Genomic DNA, 27,467 nt, shown 5'->3' with positions numbered 1-27,467 from the left:
GAAACAATTTACCTACCTCATTGGTTGTGAGAGTGAGAATCCGATCCAAGTCTTCTACCAACTGTTTAAAAGTCGGTCTCTGTGAAGGCACAGCATGCCAGCAATCTCTCATCATCATATAGCTGTAAGAAATACACATTTTCTTGGCTTAATTAAAATCACGCGTCCTTCTCATAAACCTTTTCATACACAGTCAATGTTCTTTATCACAAATAAAGCAGCAAGCACTCACAGCCCTACACATGGACCACTGACTCTCCCAAAACTGTGCAATACTCCCTTCCCTCAAAGGTGCATTTCTACTCCTGTATCTCTCTTGCCTAGCGTCTAAATTACCTTTTTGTGGACCCGATTCTGTAGCCTTCTGTCCCAGGAATTTCAATGGTATTAAATTACATATGCTTAAATATTTTTGCATGTTAGGGATTGTGGTCTTTGTGAAGTGGAGAAATTAAAATGGGAAAAGAAAAATTAAAAATAGTGAAGGGCTGTATCAGAAAGGGAAAACACTCTCCCCTCATCACCAGGAGATAATGCTGTGTTAACGCAGAAGTTCCCAGATGTATTTTGTTGTGTACAAAACCAGCCTTATGTACCTTACACATGATTAGTGGTATGTGTGTCATTTAGGAATTTTCATGTTAATGAGTTTAAAATAAAACAAATACGGGTGTGAAAACACTGACGAAGACTGGCTTGTAGACGATCTCTTCTTTTTTCAATGGGATCACAGCAGGGTGCGTAAAGAAGTACCTCTGTCAAACATTTCCTGAAGACCTTTTCATATCTTTTCTTTACATATCTATACACACACATATATCCACAATTTTAGAGTCAAGCAATTCTGAAAATGTTTGATTCTGCTGGGGTAGCATTAACCATGCGAATTCAGCAGTTTGTGCCCTTCAATCCTGGTACAGCAAATAAGGGTCCTTACAGTTCATTGGTGCAGTTGGCAGGTTTATCCATTCGGTGCCCTTCTTTAAGCAGCTTAAAAAGTTCCTCCACTGGGATTCCTGGGTAGGGCGATCCTCCTAACGTGAAGATCTCCCACATTAACACACCAAATGACCAACTACAAATCAAAGAGAAAACTGCATTAGTGGATCCGCCTGACTGCTGAAAACAGAGATGTGTCTGCGGCAGAGGCAATGATTGCCAATCCCTCTCAGGAGACGCTTAAATCGGCATCTGCCCAACTCCGACCGCCCTGAGCGGGACATCAATCTGTGAAGTGCATCAGATACATGGGCAGCACATAGAACAGGGACTGACCCGAGCATGTTCTCAAACACACTCTTTGCCTTTGTCTGGTGTGCTCCGAGCGCCCGAGTTTCCAGGGCTACTGCAAAGAACTGCGTCTTCGCAGCTTAATTGTTTACAGAACACTCACAGCTGAGCTGGACTGCAATTATGTGGCAGGATATTTTGGAAAAAGCAGAACAAAACAAAAATATTTTGCATCATTCTGCTCTTGTATTTTATTTCTTTTTTTATTGATTTTTGTTAGGAAATGAAGGAGGATAATTTTAAGCCGGTTTTCCTGCCTGCTTGCCACCTCCTCCAGAGCCTGCCTCAGCACGCTTTGCTGGCAACCTAGGACTCTTTGGCAGGCGGCTTTGCCAGGTGAGCAACAGCACACAGCTTGCACTGGCTCCTGAGCTTCTCTGCAGCTCTCCCAGCTTTGCAGCAATGTATTTTAGTAAACTGTTTGCACAAACTTACAATAATATTATCTTTAGCCGTCTTCAAAGCCACCATGGGGCCAAGAGTCTTCAAGTTCCAGCACCGAAATCCTCGTGCTCCCTGGCTGCTGAGGAGCTCAGACTGACTTTCAGTCCTGATCCAGTGAAGTAGTTTACTTCACATTCACTTAAATATTTTGCCAAGATTTTAAAACAAAAAGTTTGATCCACCCTCAACCTGTGTATATAGTTTCCTTTGTAAATAATGTAAAGATTGCAGGAAAAGCCTCAGTAAATGCTTTTCTTAAGGAGAGAGCAGCGCAGGAAGTGCACCCAGGTTAAAGAAAGAGGAGATACCTCTTATTTTCTCCACCCTGCCCTTTTTCTTTTTAACCCTGCACTGACATGCTTAACCTTTTACACCTGTGCTGGGAAGCATCCAGCCCTTTCCAGTTAACAGCTTCTCTTGGAGAAATAAAAAACATAAGATCTTCATCTGCATTGCATAAAAAATACACGTCTACTTCAAGCACAATGCACGCGAGTACTGTAGATGGGCCTAGGAAACTGTAATAGGAAGCAGAATAAATCCTGAGCAGTTGCATCAGCCAGCGGCTTTGTGCACACATTAAAAGATTTTGAAGTGTCAGAGTCCAATGATTTCCTACTACATGTGAAGTACTGCTGGGAAGCAACACCACTTCTAAAAAAATCAGAGAAAACTTTTCCAGTATACCCAGCCTATGTTTTATTATACCTAATCTTAGCACCAATTTTTAATAAGAAGTTTTCAGGAACTTTCTTTTCTTTCTTTCTTTCCTCTCTTTCTTTTTTTTTTTTTTTTTTTTTTTTTAAAAAACCTGAAGGAAGTCCAGAGTATGTCAAAAGCCAAGCAAATTAGATAGACTCTTTGTAGCTGCACATCCGTAAATAAGTTCAAGGGGGGAAACTTCCGCACTGACAGAAGGAGGTTAGCATTTTCCACCTTTCATGTGCTTTGAAGCTGGGCAGATTAGTAACAGAGCACTGGTTAGCAGTCTACCATAAAATCCTCACTTTCTAAGGGCAAGTCCTGTTCCATCTATTAATATGTGAAACAGAATGAAAACGCTTAAAGGTAAAGAACAACAGGAAAATACATTTAAAATATCCTAAACTTTAACAAACACAAACCAAAACAACCCCCCCCAAACCCCATTGAAATAAGGCCACTTACACATCACTTTGATGTGTGTAAACTCTGTCAAACAGAGCTTCTGGAGCCATCCACTTTACTGGAAGCCGTCCCTGTAAGTTTGGAGGGGAAGGGAAGAAAAATTAAAATGGTAGCAATTTACAGGATGATTTCAACACCAATTTTTTTAAAAGATTAATCAATTCTCAGCGAACAGTCTGCTAATGCAAACCAGCGCATAATTTACCTTTAAAATTTTCAGGGAAAAAATAGTAAAATGGGCTAAAGTAGGGAGACCGTTAAGAAAAATGGATATAAACACTGAAGATAAAATTAAAAGCATTGAGGGCTCCCAAGAAGTTCCCGGACTGCTTGCTAGGAGAACAATAGGATAAGCAGACCAAAATTAAAAAGATCATTCCACTATGGCTCTTTAAAGACAAAAAACCCAATCAATAGTGCTCTGAAAAATAGGCCTGCCTGCAAAAATCAGTTGATCGCTAAAGCCAAAAATTTTGTTTTCCTGTTCCACATTTTGCAGTGACCCAAAGCTCACAGTCACAATTGCCTCTTACTTTGCACACAAAGTCTGCTCTGCTCAGAGCCCAGGAATTGCACCAAATTTGATACGAAGAAGGTTCGATTCTCTCCAGTACTGATGTACCCATACCTGGTTGCTCTGTCTTTTGGAAGTAGGCAGATAGTACCATTAAAATGCCATTAATCACTTATTGCTTTATTTTCATAGATAAGCTACCTAACATGACTGTTAATAATAACTAATATTTATACAAAATATTAAAGTCTGTAGAACTGAATGAGTTCTGCAAAATTCCCATCAAAACCCAAGTATAGTTCGTCAGGCTCTTAAGAGATCCCCTGAGAAGGAGGTGGAAGCTGTTCAAACTACGCATCAATAACTACATCCGAAACACTTTATCTTCTTGATTTGGTACAGGTTAAACAGCAAAACAGTGACAGAGTGGGGAGAAAACAAAATCAATTTTCTCAACCTCTAGCCCCACTTTGATACTACCACCTTAACTTGTACATAACAAGCTAAGTACAGGCAAAAGGCATAAAGCTGTATGTGGCATTACCACACATAAACAGGATTTTTATTATGGTTATTGCTAGCACTGTTTATGCAGTGTTTATTCAAGATCCTAGGCTTGGTACAAAATGAGTTGGAATCAATAGGAATATTTCCACTTATTTCAAGTGACTGGAGTCAGGGACACACAAAAAACAATTCTTGTATTTTAGCATTTCTAATAAATCATACAATATACTGCCTTTTTGGTTCTCTTTTTAACTAACTGTCACTGTAAAGGGGGACAGAAACGTTTATGTTCTTGATCCCTGTTTTCTGTCTGTGATGAAAAGTGAGGCTGCTGTACAAGAAGCCCATTAAGTTTAAAACCATAGTTTTGAAGTGAATCATTGAAAAAAACCATAGTTTTGAAGTGAATCATTGAAAGAAACACTTGTTTCCAGAGATAAGAAAACCATCCACTTACATTAGTAGTCTTTTTATAATAATCTATATTGTTGATGTCTCTGGCTAAACCAAAGTCTGCTATTTTCATGACATTATTTTCAGTTACCAAAACATTTCTTGCAGCCAAGTCTCGATGGATACACTGGAAAGAAAAGAAAAAAACCAAAGGCCCACTGAAATAAACTGCTGTAAAAGTGAAAATACTTCTACACCATAACTAAGTCTCCTTTACAGATTTTAACCTAAATCACGAGGTGGGAAAGCCACACATTTACTACAAGCCTGTGAAATATGATTGTCTTAATTACCGCAATCCATCCCCTCAGCTGGTGTTTCCAAGTTGAACAATGGCCCTAAGAACCCTCTTGGAAAAGCCTGGTTTATTTAAGACTTATATTTTGCTAAGGCTGAAAGCTTGGGTGGTGACCCAAACTGCGCCACGGTGTTTGTGATTCACTCTCGGTTACACGTGCCCAGGTACAGGTATCGCAGCACTTTCTTTACAAACACTGTTAATGAGCATTTTATTAAGTTGCTTCTCTTAAATTATATCATCTCACCAGAGCTAAAACCTGACAGTCTGGATCAGTGCAACCACTTTTAATATAAAAGATCTTAATATGAGATATATCCATAGTATATAATTTTAAACTAGATGTCTAGGGTGTGTGTATTTACTTCAACCATGAGACTATAATAATTTAATTAAAAAAAAACCAAAAACCAAACCAAAACAACACAATCTAGGCTGGGCTGTTTGCTTTTTAAACAGCTTTGATACTGAAACTAAAAATGCTATCTCCTCAGAGATTTTTCCTTCATGTCAGCATTATCCTGAAAACTTGCAGCTGATTCTTGACACTGAAAGGACATTGTGACTGCTCTGGATATTACTCCTGTGTTTCAGCAGCCTTATTAGGGTTGATGGCAGCCGGGGCATGGTAAGAAACATTGCATTTGGAACCCCCCCAGGATATTCTACTTCTTTTCAAGTTAAATATACTTCCCCCCCCCCACCCCCCCAATTTTGGATTACTCTCTATGTTGTCCTCTTTATTTCAGCATGTGCATAGACATGCTGGACTGAACCACTACAAAAAAACCTGTACAACAGCCAATTTCTTTCTTGCATTATAACTTGCCCCAGCAATTTTCTGAGATCTCTTATCCTGCATGGGTAAAATGAGCCTACAAAGCTTCTGCTCCTCATGGGGAACTGCCAGGAAAAACCTGCTCCAGCAATGCCTTCGTGTGCGCAGGACCAGACAACGGTACATGCTTTCAGCATCAAATCAGCCTTCTAATTCAGCATCAGCAATGCTACGGTAGCAGAAACAACACAGGCCAACCTTCCTACTTCCCTGTCCCTGTTCTCAAACCCTACAAGAACATCCTCTGAGACACTAGGAACTCAATTTAGTTGCCCAAATAGAAGTACACATTGCCATCTGAGATGCCCTGTGACATCCAAGGTATCTTGATGAGACTACCAGGGACGACACAGGATCTACAGCAGACCTGTACCTTTGCAGAGCAGCAGGCTGGGGGTACCATAGAGCATCTCAGATGGCACGTAACACCTCTGAGTGAATACACCAAATGATCCCAACCCTGTTATCTTCTCTCATTATATTTCTGCTTTCTCATACCCTACAGTTTTACAACTGAGACTCTTCCTATCTTCAAAATGGTGCCATTATTGATTCCTGTATCTGACAGGTTTCATAGCTGACCCTCTGGCCCTAACGATTTACTGTCTCTTTGCAATGATCTGGGCCAGTCCCTCTATCTGGAGCTCCCCTGTTGTTCTTGCACAGTACTGGAATGACAGAGAGGATACGTCAACAGAATTTTAAAAAGCATCCATCCAACTTTGGAAATGGGATATTGTTTCTAAGTACAATTGCTTGTAAGGAAAAAACTTCTTGTAAGGCAAAAAGTAGGTGCCCAAACATCATCATTTTTTTTTTTTTTTTTTTCTTTTTTGAAGTCTTAGTGAGCCATTAATTGGATTGAAATAACAAGAACACTGGCCTTCTTACAGGTCCTGCCTGATGGAAATACCGTGAGAAGACCAGCTCTCTTACTATTCCACCTCAGTAAATGGATCCTTAAGGGGAAAAGAACCAGTGAAATACAAACAGAAATGGTGGGATATCTGAAGAACCGGAATGCGCAGTTTTACTATGTGCTGCCTTTGTTTTCCCTCTGCCTTGTGCAATGCCTCACGTTCTGTCAAGTTCGGCGCAGCACTGATCGAGTGTTTTTGCCAAGGAACTGGATCAAGGGTGAAATGATTCTGCCGTGTGCATCTGTGCGAGTGCACACCTTCTTGGCAGTGTCCTACAACAGCACTTCAGAGCTTCTCAGGTGGACGCTTGTTCTCAAGATCTGCCAATCAAAAGATTTATTTTTTCCTTTCACAACAGTTCTATTTTCTTGGGACATGGCTCATTGCCAGGCAAATGTTTCACCAATCTTAGAAAGAGATATCCTAAGGTGCTTTACCTAATACAATACTCACGCTTACTCCATTCGAAGATTTTTGTCTTGGTGTCATCCATGTCACCCTGTCTACCCTAATGCACTGAGAATTACCATTTCAAAACAAAAGGATAAAAGCAAAATTAGACCTCGATTCCCCCTCCCCCTAACCTCTGCAAGTGCAGAAAAGCAATAAAAAAATCATGACTCTACAAAACAGGAATGGAGGTTTACACTCAGCTCTGGTCTTTGGTTAAAAACAGCTCCATACTCGGGAGTGGATATGACTGGAAATCTGTAGAAATCCCACTAACCACTCCACACCTTGCAGGAAGTGCTTATCATCAATATCTGGTGCTCTGGTTTAGCCATTGGGTCCAAACACCACCCAGGGTATTCATGACTGCTTGTCCACCAAGCCACAATATGTTTACAGAGTTAGTTATACAGGGCTATTTAAGGTTTCATAACTATAATTTAATCAAATTACTGGTTTAAAAAAAAAAAAAATGCTTGAAGAAAAGTTGAAGAAATAAGTGTCTAGGCACATAACAGGATAAATAAATTCTTTCAACAAGCTTGCTCTCCTGACAAACACCAGTTTTAAGTAAAGCGCCTAATGTAAGTGACTAATTCATTCCATTTATTTTTGCCTCTTCTGTTCACAATTTTTGCCCTGGCATCTTGTGATCTTCTCAACTCTGCCTGTTATCATTCTTTAAATCCTTTCGCTAACTGAATTTATGTATTTTACATCACTCTGTCAGCTGATTTGGTCGATTTGACTGGAAACAGAAGGCAAATGGTGCCTGCTGTCTCACGAGTGGAGTAGTGTGACTTGCATAATCAATTGACAACCCGTGCTTATGAATTCAGAGTGCCGATATGTACGCAATATTTACTTTAAATGATCCTTTCTGGACCTCATTTTAGCAATCTCATTAAACAGAGATTAAAAACTTTACATGTATGAATTTTCCCACTGATTTTCAAGAGTATGGATTATGCAACTTGCTTGAGAAAGTTCCTTCTCCCAGCAAATTCTTGAACACAAACAAGATGAGAACAAAACCAAACTAAAAAGAGTGCCAAACAAATACGCACCATGTGCTTTGTGCGGTATTTGCTGAGTTCTACCTACTTTTTGCGAAGCCAGGTACTCCATGCCTCTTGCCAACTGGTATGTGCACGACACTAAGTCCTTGAATGTCATCTGCTCTTCTGGTACCCTGTTAATATCAAACGAATATTCCATCCCTGGGGGGCGGCGTGCTCGCAGGTACTCACGCAGGTTTCCTTTGGAAGCATATTCTACTATCACGTACAATGGACCTTCGGATAAACAGAACCGTGTGAAAACTGGAGTAAGGTCGAAGGGTAAAATGTTTCTGTGTAAAGAAGCTTTTAGCGTTCTATAATAAATGAACTAAATTAATAAATGTTTAACTGTGAAATCAGTAAGCACAACTTGGAAAAAAAGGAGGTCCGGACCTGGCGAATTGACTGGCCCCAAGCTCCAGAGCAGGATAGCAGCAGAGCTACAATTAGTGGCTGAAAGTACCTAAACCCTGACCCAGTGCCTATTCCTTCCAGACCATGCCGTGTACTGAAAAGCAATCGTTTTCAATCAAAAAATGCCGTCAGATCTCAAGCAAGGGGAAAGTGCTTCTGAAGATTTTTTTAATTTCCAGAGTTTTATGCCATTCTGCATCAGTTTACATGACATAATTAGCTTTTAATAAAAACATTGCGGTCTTTAGAGAGTAAAAGTGCTCATTTCAAATTCATGGGATACAAGTACCACTAAAGCAGGACTGACAATTCAGAACAACAGGCGTGGGTAAAGCCCCTGTAAAATGTCATTTTTTCCCTACAGCAAGGGATTAGAGAGTTTTCATATGATATAGTACCCTTTCTCATATTAAAGCTGCAAGTATAATGAGAGACAGAAGTTAAAATAGTGCTGCTAAGCTAGGGAAATATCTAAAAATCCCATCACGGCATGACTGCTTCCTTAAAAACTCTTGAAAAATTATGATTAATGAGACTTTTGCAGACCTGCTGGAAAGTCCTGGTTTACTTTCTTTTCTCTACTCACCATCCTGGGTACAGGCTCCAAGGAGATTGATGATGTTTTTATGCTTCCCAATCATCTTCATCATCTCCATCTCTGACACCAGGTCAGACAGATCTTTTTCTGTAGCATCATCTGTACAAGACACAGGTTCAGTTCATATTTTCTAGCGTGCCAGCCTGAACTTCACTAAGGTTCACCAGTTGGTGTAAAACGTGTACAGAATACGAGATTTGTTTTCCGGTATACACTGTACGTTATACAAAGTCATATGTTATGTCCTAACAAAAAATAGTCTCTACCTCTTCGATGGACTGACCATCTCTTCAGTGTTACATGTTAAGAGGCAACACAGTAATATCAGACATAAAAATGCTGTCCTTAGCTATCAAACCTCCAATAACTACGCCTTTCCTGCAAACTAACCTTACAATTAAATTCAAAATAAATAGGCACCAACCACCTGGACTGAATGGGCTAGGATCTACACATGGACAGCCTCTGACATGAACTAAACTAAAAGCAGAGAGACCCACACGATGCTAATACATCTCCTGGCTCCTAAATACTCACTGCCCAAGGTAAACAGGCTGTCAAGGGTGCAGATTTACACCCCAAACTGCTGAAGGCTGAGGTCAGCTATGTGCTCTTTGACCCCCCCCACGATGACAGAGTTCAGATGCCACAAAAGAAGCTTTTCGTGGATGAGAACTGCCATATTACCCATTCTGATCCCTAATCACCCAATTTTCTTACCTTTCAACATCTTCACTGCCACAGTCACCGCTTCTTTTGGCCTATCTTTGTCAATCCCCACCGCTTCAGCCATGACGACTTGCCCAAAGCAACCTTCTCCCAGGGGTTTACCCAGCGTCAGCCTAGAGGTGTAAACAGGAGATTAACACACAACATCTGGTGAAGGGATGCAGCCAGTGAAATTCCAGGGCTAAATATAAAAAGCTTTCAACAACTTGCTGTAGCATGAAGCATTTATCATATGGAACTAATGAGACTCTGGGTGCGCATCAGTTTTCATGCGCGCTGCAGTATGTTTTCTTAAGGATGGTATAGCGAGCATCTCAGAAGGGCGGATCAGTTGCTAAGCCCAGCTTTTAAGCTCGCTCTCTCCTTGTAATAAGAGGCTGTACTCGATGGCTAGCGGCGAGACACAGCGTGGAGGGGCAGAGCTTTCAAAAAGGCATCAGACCGCAGCTGAAATTCAGGAGCAGCCAGCAACACGCAACCTTTTCCTGTCATTGTAGCATGGCCAGTCATCATCTTTTTCACGTTGACTGTAAGGAGATGAAAGAAAAGTTTCTTTGTGTGTGTTGCCATGTGGTCGCTTTCAGGCAGCTGATGATTTGTGTGGTAAAAGGGTGGTATTAAGAGCATGGGGATGTTTTAAATATTATTAACTCCTGTTATATAACGGCACAGTGCAAACAGAAAGGAAAAAAAAAATCAAACATGCTCTCAGGCAGCTTAATTTTAGCTCAAAATTCATGTTCTTGCTTTCTGTTTGGGGACGCGGGCCGTGAACATTTGCCTAACGATCTCTTGCGCCGAAGGGATTAGACAGGACAGAGGCAGCAAGTCAGTAGACACCATGTTTGGGTGCAGCTGCGGGTAATTATCACACCCATTTCTCTTTTGTGTGGCTGACAGAGGTGGCCGGACAGCCTCCTTCTTGTGAGAGAGAGGAGGGAGGATGAAGGCGAGAGAAGGGGAAGGGAAAAGAGGCCGGCGACGAGCGTGCGGCGAAGGCTCGGGAGGGGTTACGGCTGCGAGAGCCCGGGCAAAGGCGCCCGCCATGCTCGTGCGCCTTGAACGGCTGCCAGGAGCTGCCACGGCCGCCGGCTCCGCTCTTCTGCCGCCAGTCCCGGTGCGGCTCACGCCGAGGCGACGCTCTCCCGGCCCGGCCGCACGAGCGGCGGCACAAAGGCAGCACCTCCGCGGGACAAAGCACTTGGCAGAGCCGAGCGTCCCCTACGAGCCGTCTTCTCCACAAGCCTCCCCACCCACAGCAAGATCGCTCTTCCGACATCCTCGGCGCGTTCCCCCAGCGCTTTGATCCTTTAAGGGGCGAGACGGGACGCTTTATTTACCCACAGCTGGGTCTAGCACAGAGGCTGTTTCTTGGCTGCAGGCTCTTTGCTGCCACAAGTGTCATGTATGAGGGTAACAGAAGATGCCTCCCATCTGCAGCACCCGGGCTCTGCTCAGAGAGCGGGAAGCAGAGACTGAGGGAAACCAAAACTCAGTTATAAGCACAGTATCAACGTAAGAAACCTTTTAAAAAGAGCAGTCATTAGGTGGGCTATGCAAAATGCATTTTATGGAGCATATACCTGCTCGCAAAACCTGCTCAGCTCTAACATAGACACAGAGATGTCGATCTCAACTTTATGAGTATAAAGAGATAAAATAAAAAAGAAACTTCACAGCCTCTGGGCAAAATCATTTTGGTTCCAGCCTAAGTGCTTAAGGCCCAGATTCGGGCTCCTTTACTCGCAGAGAATATCATCTAACATCCAGAAGCAGTGCCATGGCAGAAATCAGGGAGTGTGCTCAGCGAGTTTGATGCTGCTAACGTTATCCAGTGTAGGGGGCCAGATTTGGATAAGCATTTTCATAACCGAGTTCTCAAGGTCTCGGCTTTCCATGGTCAAAAGCAGGATTGACAGATATGATATACGTCGTTCTTAAAAGCATGGACTTCTGTCTTCCCCCGTGAAATACAGGGAGAGTTTGTCATACCATCAACAGAAGAGTGTTAGACCAGGGCTAAGTGGTTTGAAAACCCCGCTCATCTGCTCAGGCACAAGACAGAAGTGAGAGGTCGTTCCTCCCAAGGGCAGCCTGCAGACTCCTTGTCAAACAGTGTCTTTGCCTCAGTGAGAACTCCTCAAGCTGTTTTGGACTGGTTTCTAAAGCAAACGTGAGTTTAAAAAGGTGCAAAGACTGAAGGGCAGCGTATGCTATGCTGAGGTCATCCTGCATTTTCTCCAGAACTAAAATTGAATTTAGGATCTTGGCAGAGAACAAACATTTGCATTGGAAACTGGTTAATTTATGTGCTATTGCCCTGCTAGGACTAAAGTAACAAACCCCTCATTGTGTGCCTCCTGCCCCCCAACCTAATAAACTGCCTCTAAATAGCCTCCTTTCATTGCAAATCTGCTCCACCTACATTTGTGCTGAATGCTGGTTTTAAATGTTTAGCGCACTAAAATTTTCCGCATTTAGTGTATCCCCCCAGGGTACGGGCTGACAGAAGTACATATACAGGCCCCCACTGTTGACTAGAATACTGCAGGTGGCAATTACAGCATTTTGCACTAGTTTTCAGCTACATCATTAAAATAATTTCCAGAACAGTTGTCAGAAGGTTCAAAATTACAGCTCTTCTATCCAAAAGTTACAACCCTGAACTTTCAAAGAGAACTGTTCATGATAAAAGCTGTTACTTTCTCAAAGCCACGTAAAGACTTCTTAAAGTTAGTACTAACTAATATATAATCATGGTTCTACCTGTGTTAATATTATCTCTCTTTTACATGGCTTTTTTGTATTAAGAAATATGGTTACAGCTTTAATTAGATTATTCAGAAGCTCATTTTGCATGTTAGTCAACAGACTTTGAAGAAAATATTATGTAGCCATATGAATTTGCCTATAACAAAATTCAGTATGCTCTGCCTGAAACCTAATACTTTTAAGCCACAGAAGTTGTACATATATGCACACATTATGCAAAATGTTCCCCTAAATCAAAAATCATCATCTCCATTAATACAGGCTAATACAAAATCAACACAAAATCCTACCCACAGTCCTGACAGAAAGAAAAAATTGTCTAATACCATATTCTAGACTTTATCTCCTACATGATATTGTATTACCTATTTTATAAATATTAACCAATTAAGTAATCAACTAAGAAACGTGGTTTAATATACAGACGTATTGCTTGGGGAAATCTTGACTGCCCTTCAACAATGCTTGTACGTGGATATCTCTCCCAGTCTAGATCATATATATTTTGAAACAACAGTTCAGATTCACTCTTTTCCTAACAGAGGAGTTACATTTCAGCAGAGTGTCTGAAAACCTACAAGAAATCTGAAAATAAAATCAGAACGACAGGCAAAGAAAATTATTTTCTTTTTAAACAAACTGATTTCAGATAACTGAATTGGATCTTGATCTTCAGAGGAAGTTCAGGTAATTGAGATTTTCTTTTAACTAAAGAAACCCTGGGAGACACTAGGAAAGACACTTGCTCCCATACTGTGTCATGTTTTTCAGATGTGCATAGGTAGTGTTAAGGGAAACAGGCTACATACTTATCTCTTGGAAACTCCCATTTTGGGTCTTCTGGCAATTCATATTCCGAGACTCCTGCCAGCATGGGGGCATCGGCAGTAGAGGAGAGGCGAGTAGTTATCCTCACCAGAGGTGTGTTGGAATTCATGGAGGAGCTCGAGTCGGCTGACACCTGTTGTTGCAATACAAGATGCAAAAAGAAAAAAAAAAAGAGGCGGAGATGTAATCTTGACCCAATATCTGAAAAACAGCAGTAGCTGATAACCAAGCCAGCTCAGAACAGTGGTATTAGAAAGTGGCTGAATCTACAGGCTTGTTTCTAGTGCACTATTCTCACACATTTACCCTCCCTTGTAAGCACAATACTGACTCTAATTGCTGCCAAGGCTGTAAGTCTGTCCCACAGGTCAAAAACCATGTAAAGTTTTAAATACATTCACTCAGAAGATAAATTAAATAAACTTTCCCCTGTTTTTGTTTATCAAATTAATATTTTTTTAATCAACTGAGAGTATATATATATATATATCACCACCCTCAGATACCTAAGCGGGCAGCTTATACTGTGAGCAGAGGTTACCAATAAGCTCTCTTCTTCCACTCCCTTCTAGTTGTCCATGTCACCATTTCTTCTCCCAAATCAGCACACAATTTACTATTTTTTGGTGTTACTATTAAATTGAAATTTTCAATTTTTAGTTGAAAAATGGTATTTTTGCAAAGGCTCACGTGCCTTTCATCAGCGCCAATGATCAAGATCACATGCATATTACTGTGTAGGAAATGCTGGATTCTCTCACATATTTTCTAAGCATTCAATACTGAAAGAATCAAAAAGTTATCACAATAATTGGGGGATACTTAAATTTTCAGTTAACTACATTCTCAATTAAAGATTCTGCAGGCAATGTGGAGAAGAGCTCGTAAAAATAATTTAATGTCCAATGCTTTGAAATGTAATTCACTTTGGAGTATGATTTCTCATCGGCCTTAACAGCAATACGTTTTCCTTAGAGCATCAAAGGTACTTAATGATAACTGCTTTGAAAAAGGAGGCAGCTATTCCCACCCATGTAACAAAACTTGTTTTGGTGTGAATGGTATATCTTCCATAAGTCTCTTCCCTCAAACCTGCGAGCAGCAGCCTGCTGTCTGCTGACCTCAGAGTTTCAAGTGAATACGAACACAAAACAAAAATACTTGTATTGCCACTCTGTCCCCTCCTTTAAGTGTGACTCCTTCTCTCTTCAGGCCATGACAGTCTTGGCCAAGCCCGAATCTGGTGGCCAAGGCGGGATGAAGGTTGTTTCGCAATGCCATCGCTGGTACCTGTCCTCACATCAGGCGGCAGGAGGTGCTTCTTGGCCAGCATCGTTGGGACCCTGCCCAAGCTGGAAGCCTAGAGCATCAGAACAACTACCACTCTCGACCTTCGTCCTCATCACCTGGAGTCAACTTTGACACCAGGTTTGCTTATGTCAAGTGCCACCAGGCTACAATATTGTTCCAGAGGTCTTATAACTAGATTAAAAAGCGCAATTATATGCAAACAGATCCTAATAGCATTAGAGTGCAAATCAGTGACACACAGTGATATGAACACAAAATCCTCTTGTCTCTATGACACCTGATAAGCGCAACTTAGTGCTCCCTTATTTCAAGTCCAATTAACAATTACAGTCTCTCAGCCCACGGAATTACTCGAGCTCCTCAGAATGGGGCTGAAAGGCTTTTGCAACCATGTCATGCTCTTACACAACGTATTTTGACAAGACAAGGCTAAGGCTCTCAAACAAATTTCTCATCATGACTCTGACAACCTGTTTTGTTTGAGAGGTCTTTTTGCAGGTCGACATCCTCAAACTCATCTCATCAAATGGCGTTGGCTTCTTGACACATTTTTCTAAGACCAGAGATTAAGACTGGAAAGAGGTTTCATAAGGAAAAAAGTGTTAAGGACTGCTAGAAAAAAAGAAATTAACCTTGGTAATCAGTTTTGCAGCTGACTGACAGACCTTTCTTGATATCAGAAGCTCTAGCTTCTGCATGCGAGATGTGGTATCTATGGAACAAGAGAGTATAACCGCACAAATAAGGCTACCATTCAAATAAGAGAGGTGGACTGCTTTCCCCCGTGTCCATCCAACCATCGTTAATGTTAATATTTACTTTCAGTAGATATAAGTACCTGGCACATTCCTCTAGGCTAATAAATATGGTGACCACTTGGGATACAAACAGAAAACTACTATTAATGGAGACTACACAGCTCTAAATAAATCAGTAAGTGAATACTGAACAGAGTCCTTCGAGCGAGATGCTGCTATGCCCAGCCCAGAGGGGAACACACCTGCTGGAGCTGAATTGCTCACTCTGAGCTGCATGGCAGGTCAGCATGAGAACCCGGGCTGGAATTAGACTTTTACTTAGGTTTTGCTCATTTTCATTATTTCACCACAGTTTAAAAATGATGCTTCATGAAATGAACTAGCTCAGCACTAAGAAATCTGCAAATCTCCACGAACAATGTGGCAACTCCTCTGTCCCCCACGACTTCCCCTGAATTTCATTTTCTCTTAGTTCTGGTTTCCATTTTTAAATCTCTCTCACTGCAAACCTACTACTAATACTCTACGACCACTTCCTTCACATTTCCAAAATCCACCCATCAGCCATTCCACCAAGATCTTTATTCAAGTCCTGATTTATTTATCAATTAATTTATTAACATTGCCCTTACTTTCTCACCTTCCTTTGTCATTATAGCCATTGTTTCTTTTCATGGGACAACAGGAAGGCATGGAAGTCAAGCTGCAAAATCTAGATGATATCCCTTATGTATCAGAAATGGCCCAAAATGTTCTGGGGTCTTTTTTTTCATGAATACAATATTTGTATTAGACACTGTTCAGATGTCTGCCAGAGTTTCATCTTTTCACTAGCTCTTACAATTCAGCAGTCTTAGCACGGTTAAAACCTATAAATGTAAACTTGCATCACCAGAGTATTTCAGTTTATTGCATTTCAAACACAGAAGTTAAATAGTAATAATGTATAGAAAAAAACAGATTAAAGACTCTGCCAGTTTCCCTTTTAACACTATTGCACGTTTACTTCACACAATAACTGGATGATTGGCTAGAGATGCTATAGGTAACCAAAGTGCATTAACATGGATAGGAATGATGAGAAATCCAGAGGAATTACTCAGTGTCTGGGAGAAGAAAAATGGACTGTACTCCCAGGGAATATTCTTCTGATTGATTAATTGGAGCAGTACAAGGAGTTACAGGAGCTCAAGGGCTATAAAAATCTGTTCCAGAAAAGATGAAGCCAACCCAGGCTGGCCTGTGGTTAGAGGAGATTTTCTGTTTCAAAATGGCCTGTCACCTTTTCTGCAATAGTAAAGAATTAACCTTTGAACTCATCCCTTAAGTATCTTTTTTCATTGCCTTAGAGTGCACTATAAAACAATGAAGAAAACCCTACCTACTCCAAGGTCAGTAGACACGGTCAACGTTAATCTACATGTATACATTTAAGTAACAGCATATAGAAAGCCTTTTTCCAGCTTGCTACTTGCAGCACTGCTCCCCAACCCCTTACCATGCAGGTTCAAGACCCAGTGACACTCCTGCCATGAATCCCACATTTCGGCGTGCAGAGTTGCTTTCAAGTACGCGGATGCTCTTTTTGCTTTCAGTTATGCAAAAATTCAAGGTACATAAGACACAGGCATAATAGAGGCCATACTGAGTTTTTGCAGCAAGTTTGTAATGGTACATGGCCAACATACCGACTCCAGGGCCACTTTGGGGTCTACCAGGTGCCAAGAAGCAGCAGCAGCAGCTAGACATCTAGTCAAAATGCATTAACTTCTTGGGCAATCACCCAGCTCACCAACGTGTGCTTCTCAGAGACAAAGGAACAAAGCAGAGCCAGGGCAGAGAAGCAAGGAAGGGCACCTGATGTAGGTGAATTAGAGATCTTCAAGGTCTACTCAGTGTGTTGGTGACACCTGTTTTAAGTGATGACACTACGCTAAGGAGGTATTTTGAGTGCTTAATTAAAGCAAGGAAGGCAGAAGTCAGCTTGACTTGAGCAGAACACTGAAAGCACTATTGTGGTATATGTTAAACTCAACAGGAAGGCAGATCTCCACCATAAAATATTCTTTGTGCGCTTCCTTTCTGCTTTTAGGAGGCCAGAACCAAGAAAAGCCTCAGACAGATCTTTAGCTCCATATCTGCACTTCAGAAGGAGAAAAGCCCACTGCGTCCAAACCTCATGCACCAATGCATCATTATATCCCCATTTTAACAACATGTTTTTCCTTCAGCCAACACACTGTATTTAATCAGCTCTAAGATAATGCTTTACAAGCAGTGGAGCATTTAAAGCAAACAAATCTTTGCTGGAATCTTTAAATGCCGTGTGGCAAAATCAGCTGCAGAACAGTGTGTAATCGTCTGTAATTGATTATGAAGGGTGTTTTCCTCCACTGACGATTTATACCATGTCCCAAAGCCTAGATCTGTCAGTTCTGGCACTCATGCTGTGAGATTTTAGCAGCCATTCAGTGATTTCCTATAATTGTCAGTCTTTTTGAAGGCTCTGCTATGAAAGTTAATTTGAAGTCATATGCATATATGTATATAAATATAATTAGTAAGTAATGCTATTAGCTGTCGATAGATACAGTCCATCTGAGTGACTGGATCTAGGAAAATATAAGGTTAAATGCATTACATGAAACTGAGGATTCCTAATGTTAAGTACTGAAATTTAACACACGCACCACGCCTTCATGAAAAGCACTCCTTTTGAAACACTTGTACAACAAAATAACAAACGACTACTATTAGGCAAGTCAATGGTTTCCATATAGAGAAATCCAAGGATAAAGCAAGAAACTAAAATAAGTATTAAGGTAAATTCCTTGCAACGTATCCTACTGACAGTTGCATATTAATCTTTGTATTTCAGAGTCTGTTCCTTAAAATGAATGATATTTTTACAGCTCAATACTGCGTGAAATACTATGTTACTTTACTTGTTCCAGATTACTTTTCTTCTTTTCAGGTCCCAGCTGCCATCATCATTTTGAATTAGCTATTTTGCTGGGTGAGCTTAAGTCTTACTTTAAACCAATCAGTCTTTGTTCATCACAAATGCGCTCATTATATCTTTATGAAGGATTAAGCTCAACAATGGCAGTAGATATAAATTAATGGGAATGTATTTAAAATACTAAGCATAAGAAGTCATTCCCCCCTATTTAAGACATGTATATACACCCAAGTTGAGGGGGTCCAAATTTGACAGATTAACTGTGACAGCACTAACAAAATGCTCTAGTGATGACAAACACTTGTACTTGACTTTGACTGGGTAAGTCACAAGAGATGGGACTGTTTTTCTCTGTTTCAATTATAATTTATTTGTTAAAAGAAAAGTTCTACAAAATAGATGTATATCCCATTGAAGGCTACTCTTTACCTTTTGGTTCAGTGAACCCGTCACCTAAAGTCTATACCGCAAATCGGCTTGTGATGTTCAATCCTACAAATACTACTTCTCCCTCCCTTGCAAGCTGCTAGTTCTATGCAGAACATGGCTAATACCAACAGAGCACTACAACCTCTCTGCTTTTATACAAAGAAGAGAAACTGCTAGCTGGATTTCCCTGTAAGCAGTTCCTATTTCGAAAACCAAGTACCAGATCCTAGGGAGGCTGAGGATTGTAGGGGGAGGGAACTGATAATTCCTGACTTCATCATGACCCTTCCTATGAATGTGAAAAGAACCGCATTTTGGCAGGAAAAAAAATGCCTGCATGTGGGGAATGATAAAATCCTGTAGTAGCTCAGACTAAATAGTGTACGAGAATCCAGGCCTGCAAACCAAACCATATGTTACTCAGCAAGACTCTTAACCCGCTTAGACAAGATGGCATCACAGTCATGCAAATGCCTCTTCGTGAACCAGGATTATTTTCATATCCAGTTCCTTAGGGAGCTTGACCCAGCAGCAGAGAGCTTTGAAAACAATATCAAGAATTCCCCAATCTATGGCCTCATTTCTCTGGAACTCCAACAAATCCCATCACCCAGCCCCAGATCTCTGCCCAGCTCACACAGTCTACCTGCCGCGAGCATCTCCCCTGCTCGCTCTCACCCATCCTCTCAACAACTCAGCCACTTTCTCTATTCGTCCCACACACAGCACAAAGGCAAGGGAGAACCTTCTGTGATCAACAGACAAATAAAGGTTTAGTGACAAAACCCCACCAGGCTTTAAATACAATCCTCTGAAATACAAATAAACTGAAACAAAAAAGTAAGCCTGGCGGTACAACAAAACAGAGCTGAATAATCCAGAAACATATGCCCATTAAATAAAACACCTCCTGGATTATTTTTTAATTCTTCATTTGTGACAACAACTCTGAAATCCAAAAACCAGCTTTAAAAGATGCAGAAACTAAACAACTGCTGCAGTCTTAGAGACCAAGGAGATGCGAACTGAAAAATTAAGGAGTCTTCACTGTTGATGAGCAAGTCTTCAGGGACTGCTCGTCTCATCTTGCCTTTGCAAGCTAATACAAACAATCAGTGAAATGACCAGTGAAATCATCAAAACAGAAATACAGATTTCTTCTAATGCTTCTAGTAGTTATATCTTCCTCTATGAAGATAGGAAAGCAGAGCGCCCTTCAATGAGAAACTCCTGTTAATAAAAAAGTACTCGGGAGAATTGAGAGTAGTGGAATTTTTGCTTAGGGGTTGAAACAGGATTCGCACTTTCAAACATATACTGTTTTTCAAAAAATTATTCCCACTTTTAAAAGCAAAATGCTGTTTTTGCTAAGAAAATATAGAAAACCAAAATAAACCAACAAAACCCTATCTGAGAAGCATGTTGTAAGACAGATTTTTTCCTCTGCGAAAACAATAGCTTTGGAGAAGGTCCATATTGCATCATTTAATGATAAATAACTAAACTGAGGGCAGTGGTTGGCACTGCTGTCACACACAATGAAATAACACTCTCGCCCCAAGGAACCATTTCCAACTGACACAACTGAGCTCACACCAAACCCTAGGGTTTTTTTATGCCATCAACTCATCTCTGAGTCATTATGATGCTTTATATTCAGGCAGAAATCTAATAAATGTATTTTATCTAAGCAGCTGATACGTATCTCTCTCTGGTTAAGTATACAACATTTGAAAAGCCTTCTTCGTCCAGAAAACTACACAGATTTTTAGCCAGAGAGATGTGTGAATTGAACTGAGGGCTTCTCATCACTCTTTCTGATACACTCAGAGTCAAAACTCCCTCTTCTTCCCAGTGACTTCCAAGCAAATGAGTAAAATCATAAAATTACAGAAATCAAAAAGTGGCAAAGAAAGCCAGAAAAAAGAAGAATTAACATTTTTGCTCATAAAACAAACCAAATATTTTTCAGATTGGACAAAAGTTCATGTCCCCCACCTCAAGATTTTGTAAAATATTGCACTTTCGAGGAAGATGGCTAAAGCATCACTACTCTGTAGTATTTTTAACCCAGGAGACTCAGAAACCACGAAACAAGGGTTCAGAAAAAAGTAATACTGTTCAAAATCCCAAGACTAAGCTCCACCCTAACTCTGGGTGACCGTGCACCTAAATTTCAAACACTTACCCACACTGAAGAACTATTTTTAAGGTACATGTATTACTCTGACAGTGATAATATTCTGGACAGGCTGTAAAAACAACCTGCAGAAATTCTGTACAACCTATTCGTGGTGCAGATGGACCCGAACTAAACCCCCTGACCAGAGCCTGGCTCCAACCCCTGCAGAGGGTCCCTATTTTGAATCATGAGGTGAACCACAGCCTCAGACATCAACACCCCTCCACCTCGCAGGGCTGAAACCTGGGGGTGGATTTGGGGGGTTCACAGGTCTATCCTGAAGACCTACTGCAAGAAAATCAAAACATATTAAACTCCAGCTTCAAAAGAAACAAGGCTTTCAGGAGAGGATAGTACGTGCGAACGGAGACTGTTCTGTCAAGTGATGGCCTGTGACAAAGCCAAAGTCCTGTTACTCGTTCAACTGCTTTGTTGCTCGTGGTATTGCCCTCTCCAGAAACGCTCATCGCCAGCCACAAGCAATTGTAAAATATATTTCATGCGATGCTGTTGTGTGCATTTTAAATCTGACATTTGCTTTTGTTCCTCACTTAAAAGCATCAGCATCTTAATCAAACTGTCCAAGATCTGATATAGTATCTCCCCTATTTTTATTTTATTACAGTCTTTTTTCTATTTTGGGGTGGTTTCTGGATGCTTGGCTGAGAAATTCCCTCCCCTCAGTCTTCAAAATTCTTCCTGAAAAATACCTCTCTGTATCTGGTACCTAGTTACTACAATAATAGTCACCTTAGAAACATTATAAATACACAATTAAATAGGATTCTGTTCCAAAGTCCATTAAGTCAGTAAAAATTTTTCCATTGACTTCAATGAGCTGTGGGATCAGGCCCCAAAATACTTTAAATACATTTTTTCCATCTATAGACTGCTAATACAGAACATATTCCATTTTTTACATTTCTCCTCTAACATCCCTGCTCTGATTCCCTTGCCTTGAGACACACATTGCTGCGTTAAGATGTACTTTCTTCCCATGCCAGTCTCCTAGGTGCCAGATTAAATCCTACCCCTACTGCAATTTGGTATAACGCTTATTTATTCCCCTTTCCAAAGCTTTCATCAGAAGGACGTGCTGGCTTAGTTGTTTGGTAAAAGTTTTTTAAACTCTTTATCTACTTTCTGTTACCTGTCTGCGCAGAGGGATTCGCTTTGTCAGCTTATGGACAGCGGGCTGGCTGCTGAAATCGGGCTTCTTGGTGGTGTTCTTCATGCGACACAGGATGACCGTCAGCACCATGCAGGCAATTAAGAAGACCCCTATGCAGTAAATTGCTATTTCCAGGTAGTCTGGAGATGTCGGATATTCTTTTTCTTTTTCAGGAGCTGGATTGGAAGTTTTTAGGAGGGAACAATCATGCCATAGAGTTAGCACACAGTACAAGCATAGTTCAGTACAGTGCTTGGAACAACTTGAAATGGTAAAATATCAGCAATTCTTGCAGTGACTGTGTGACATACAGAAAACTGTGAATGTTTAGGCCATCTTGCAATCTGAGAGTAATTCCTCTTTCTAGATCACTGCTTTGACTTCTCAGTTTTCCATTGAGCGTGAGCTTGTCCGTGTATGTATACATCTATAGACATACACATGTGTCTGCCTAGATAGGTAGATACATACACACTGAAATATTGAATGATCAAGCATAATTTTAGGGGAGAAGAAAAAACTGAAAGCGTTCAAACTAGGCTCAGGTTCATTTTGTTGCTCAAGTCAAACTTCAAAAGCACTGTAATTCTTTTTAACCACATAAAGACACATCTGAAGTTAAAATATTGAATTAGCTAGCCTAAAAGAAAAGTGTCTAAATTTGCAAATAGACGTTTTGGCTTGAGTCTGCATTGCCTGTTTATCCAAACTTTTCACTGGGATCTCAAAATACAGCGGGAAGGCAGGATGAATCAATCCCTCATCATGTTTCTAAACTCAGGGCAGGGGTTTCAAGAGTGTTTCAAGGACCTGGCTGCCCAGCTGCTTAACTCGCTGCAGTTCATGCCGGGTGCCTAACTCCCCTGAGGTCCTTTGAAGAGCCCAGTGTTGGATTAAAAAGCATAACGCAAGCGAAAGCCGAATTGCTAGCAATACGTTAATTAATGAGTCCTCTTTTGCGAGGACTGCATATTTCAAGTAACCTCATCAGTGGTTACTAGTCTATGAGATTAGATTTTAGTGGAAGTGGTTCTACATAGCTGTTACTCTGACTGAAACCATTTTGAAATTATCTTCAAGACAGTTATATGTGCAAACACTGTCCCTAATCCCTTATCTGGGATTCAACCCCCGGATAAACAGCATTCCACAGCAATCAACGGTCACTCCGCAAGCAATGCACATTCAAGCTGAAATTTCTTGTGCCTCATTCTAGGCTTATAAAAATATTTCATTCAAGAAAATCGCTTAAAAAAATGCTGTTTGAGCACTTGCAAAATGCAAACACTGCTAGCAGAAGCAAGCTCTACACAAGTACTGCTTTGCCTGCTTGGTGACAGACCACGCAGGCTCGGTGTTCACATAAGAGTGAGATGTAATAAAGTTGCCTTGTTCAATGTATTTTAATAAAAGGTAAGAAATTATCTGCAGAAAGTGGGAACATTTCATTCCCGTAATATGAACCTCAGCAATACGCACATGCAGGTTTTGTACCTTTTACTTGGGATTAACAATTAATAAATGGTAAGCACAAGATGACCCAGCAAACCTCAGGTGGTTCGTGTTTTTTCAAAGGAACTCCTAAGGCAGCTGCCAACAGTTATAAACGAGAAACTTTGACTAGTGTCAAAACCAACTACGGTTACATCTTCTAACAGCTGATAACAATTTTCAGGCAATAAAGCACATTGATGTTTGTTTCTTTTAAGGACAGAAACATCATCAACCCCAGAACAGCAAGACATGCTTTGCAGTAAAAGCAAATGACTACTTGTTTTCTTAGAGCATGCAATGTTTAAAGATGCACGGAGCCAATGCCCAAGATATGGAAGGCACTGCTTCTGTACACAATCCATTGGCGTTAAAATTAGAATTTCCATAAAAGATCTGGATGATAGGTAAAAGACAATTTAAGCACACTGAATAGCTCAGGTATTTTAATGAACCAGTACATGACTGTGGCCAAATTAGTCCCAAAGCTTCATAAGAAACTTTGAATTTCCTCCTCTTGAAAAAGTTTACAATGATTAATGTGCTGATTTTCAGTTATCTCACTGAAGTGCTAAGGAAATGCAGTTCCTTAGCATTTCTGATGAACATTTAACAGATGTAAAAATATTTCAATTAAGTGCAATAGTCATTCCCCCCCCTTTTTTTTTCTTGTTAGGTTTTTGGAGTTGCAAATATGTGACAAAACAATTCATTGGCTTGAGACAACTGTGTTTAAAAAAATCATTGTAAAAGTCCTTTTCTGAGACAGAAGCCGTGCTAATTCTGCAGCAATCAACAAGGGGAAAAAAAAAAGAGGAAAAACCACAGAAAGAGAGCAGTGTATACCTGGCAGAACTGTCAACCATGCAGTGTGAAAGGATATCCCAATAGAATTACCCGCCAAGCATGTATACTCCCCAGCATCCTCAAAAGTTACATTCCGTATATAGAGAACCTCAATTTCTTTGTCCGTGGTGTTAACACCGGCAGCCTAAAAAAAAACAAAAGAGGGAAGCAAGAGAAAAAGCTAGACACTGAGAGAATTCTTGTGGATAGGGAGATGGAGCCACAGGGCTTTGCACTTTGTAAAGGCAGAGGTGTAGAGATGCAAAGCTCCTTCCCCATCCACAATCCCTCATCCAAAAGGCGTTTACCAACAGGTCCCAGCTCACCTCAGAAAGTAATCAACACCCTTCACCAGACCTAAACTCACCACCTAAACATGCATGCAATCAAATGACATGGAAAAATTACCCCACAAAGCTTTTTTTTTTCCCTTCTTTTTTAATAAAAGAAAGTTGAAAGAAAAACAAAGAGAAAACAAAGTAGGACAGAATGCAGAATCCTTCACATGTAGTGACCTGTTTCAGAGGAAAGAATTTACTATAGACTCTGAAAGGATAAAAAAAAAAAAGGCAAATTCTGCTCCAAAAGACACAACTTAGTAGCTGTCTTAAGCAGTCTATGGTCCTTGCACCATTCACTGCACTACGCTTAAATATTGTACATTGTGCAGCGTTGCCAAATCTAGTTTTAATGTGAAGTCTGGTAACATTTGGTGGTTTGCTTAGAAGCACAGTGGAAGGTATCTCAGCTCTTGTTCAAAAAAGATCAGTTGTGGCTCTCAGATGTGGAGAAAAACTGGACCCCAAAGGTTCAAGAACCAGGATATAGAAATAAAATATATTTTTCTAAATCTTAAGAGACTGAAGAAAAATTCTGGAAGTTTGTTTTTTTCTGGTCTCCTTCCACACTTGCTAAATCTCTGGTTTGACAAGTCATTATGCACCAAAGCAATCAGTGTATCAGTGATTATCCAAACTCATATAGAGTATATCTTAGACCTGGAACTTGCCAGCTGTCCCAAGATGGGCGCAGGAGGGCATCAGTGTCAAGGTCTCTATGATGGAGATTTAGAGAAATTGTTTGCTGCTTTTTGTCTCTGTTCCATTCCAAAATGTTACTTTGGAATACATGATGAGGGAATAAACACATTTTTACCAGACCATTTTAAAGTAAATTCAGTTGTAAGTTTAGTCACATTGTTGCCAGTCTTTACTGTTATTGATGGGTTATTACTCAGTTAACAACGGATGAATAACAACTGGAAAACCCTCCCACCCTGTACAGTCACAGGTGACGTGGGAAGTTATAAGTGACTAAACTGACCTGACTTACGCTTCAGTGGGTACTTATGTCAACATTTCATATATATATAAACACACATATGTGTATATATAAATATGCACTAATTAGGTCATAATTACATTATTCAACAAGTACCCTATATGTGAACTGCAAAGTATGCAGAATTAACAACAAAACTGGACGTAAACACACAGACACAAAGACACCAAACACAAGAGAGAATAAAGATCAGCATCAGAAACCAGTGCTTATGGTACACACAGAATATTGTGGGAATTTTTCCATGGCTGCTGGTGTAATACCAGTTGCATCACCAAAGGAGGATTACACATATACCACAAGGCCAAAGAGTTATCCTACAAGCTGCCTGCAGTCTCCCAAAGCACCATTTTTTCCAGCTTCTACATCCAGCTTGCTTTAAAAAACATTGTTACCTTGAATACTTGGCAGAACAGAGAGCCAGGCAGACTGGTTGGCCTCCCCTATATAATTGGAGACCTTACAAATATATTCTCCAGCGTCCGCCTCTGTCACATTGTACAGTGTCAGCACTTCAGCATTGGAACTATTTATCCCCGAATGCTAGAATAGACCAATAACACAGGAGAACAATGTCACTGCTGCCCAAAACGGACACCAATCTGTCTACGGTCCCACCACCAACACGTCATAAGAATATGCCTTCCACTTCATACAGGTTTCAGCGTCAAAACATTAAGGGTTTGGGGCTTGTTTGGGTTTGTTGTTGTTGTTTGGGTTTTTTTTAAATCCGAAGCATCACATGAGGAGTCAGAAAACAGTGGCATTTGGGGGGGAAAAAGCACCTGGGCTGGTACACCACCTGCGTGGAACAAGATGGTATAGAGCTGGCTGTCCTGCTTGCCAACGCGCTGAGTTTTGGCAATGCCACCCAGCTCGGAAAACTCTGGAGTTTCTTTGGTCAGGCTTGCTCAAAACGCCTGCTGGCAGGAATGACACCGCTGATACGCCAGCGAAAAATGGACATCTCTGCAGGCTCAGCATCCAGAAAACCCAGTCCTGCCAACAAGCTTTTGGCAGCAGGTGTCACGTTACTTTGAAATAGAGAGGCTGAAGAAATGCGAAAGAAATGGAGCAGATTGTCCCAGGTATGTTTTGGATGCATTTTACCCATACATAAATATCAGTGATGTTCTTTAAGGGGGTTTTCTTTTTTTTCTGAATAAGTCACACCTGAAACATTCAGAGATAAAGGACTTCACGGAAGTAAAAAAGAGCAAAACAGTGTCTATAAGCTGCACGATTAGCATTTAGACAATCAAATGTTTATATAACTCATTATTTCACTTGTAACATAAACACTTCCATTTTCAAAAGAAGTTCAGATCTCAAAATTCTTGGATTTACATCAAATAAATTCAATGCTTTAAAGAAGTCGTCACCATCGCCGGCATCTGTAAAGCCTCACCTTTAAAACTTGAAGATACGGCAGTCCATCTGGTCCGTATTTACTGCCATTCTTCTCTACATGTTTTATCCACTGAATATGAGGTTGTGCATCACTGTAGACTTTGCAGACAAACTCGACGTCACCTCCAACAACTGCAGAGGCATTTGCTGGAAGGCCAGCTTGGAGGATGGGCCTGTGCGGTGATCGCTCTGTTTGGGTGGGGAGGGGAAGCGAGAAGGAGCGAGAGGGAGAGAGAGAGAAATAAAGATGCATAAATAAGCAGAGCTGCCAAGAAAACTGTAA

General features: G+C 40.7%; 1 protein-coding gene across 2 annotated transcripts in view; it reads right to left on the bottom strand.

The window, feature by feature from the left end:
- The window catches only part of FGFR2 (fibroblast growth factor receptor 2), an 86,864-nt gene that overhangs the window by 5,559 nt on the left and 53,838 nt on the right, over positions 1-27,467 (bottom strand). Inside the window, exons 7-17 of one of the 2 annotated variants that reach the window (XM_050898661.1) lie at positions 27,183-27,373; positions 26,170-26,317; positions 22,076-22,272; positions 13,265-13,416; positions 9,675-9,796; positions 8,943-9,053; positions 7,986-8,176; positions 4,380-4,502; positions 2,902-2,972; positions 938-1,075; positions 17-122 (exon numbers count right to left, since the gene is read on the bottom strand). In XM_050898661.1, the coding sequence (XP_050754618.1) occupies positions 17-122; positions 938-1,075; positions 2,902-2,972; positions 4,380-4,502; positions 7,986-8,176; positions 8,943-9,053; positions 9,675-9,796; positions 13,265-13,416; positions 22,076-22,272; positions 26,170-26,317; positions 27,183-27,373 (1,550 nt within the window). Of the gene's footprint in view, positions 1-16; positions 123-937; positions 1,076-2,901; positions 2,973-4,379; positions 4,503-7,985; positions 8,177-8,942; positions 9,054-9,674; positions 9,797-13,264; positions 13,417-22,075; positions 22,273-24,433; positions 24,579-26,169; positions 26,318-27,182; positions 27,374-27,467 lie in introns of both variants that reach the window. The other variant, XM_050898662.1, reaches the window with a different exon arrangement.

The sequence above is a fragment of the Gymnogyps californianus genome, chromosome 6, assembly GCF_018139145.2.
Source record: "Gymnogyps californianus isolate 813 chromosome 6, ASM1813914v2, whole genome shotgun sequence".
Lineage (NCBI taxonomy): Eukaryota > Metazoa > Chordata > Aves > Accipitriformes > Cathartidae > Gymnogyps > Gymnogyps californianus.
The sequence above is the reverse complement of the archived record's forward strand: the minus strand, read 5'-3'. Positions and strand labels throughout refer to the sequence as shown.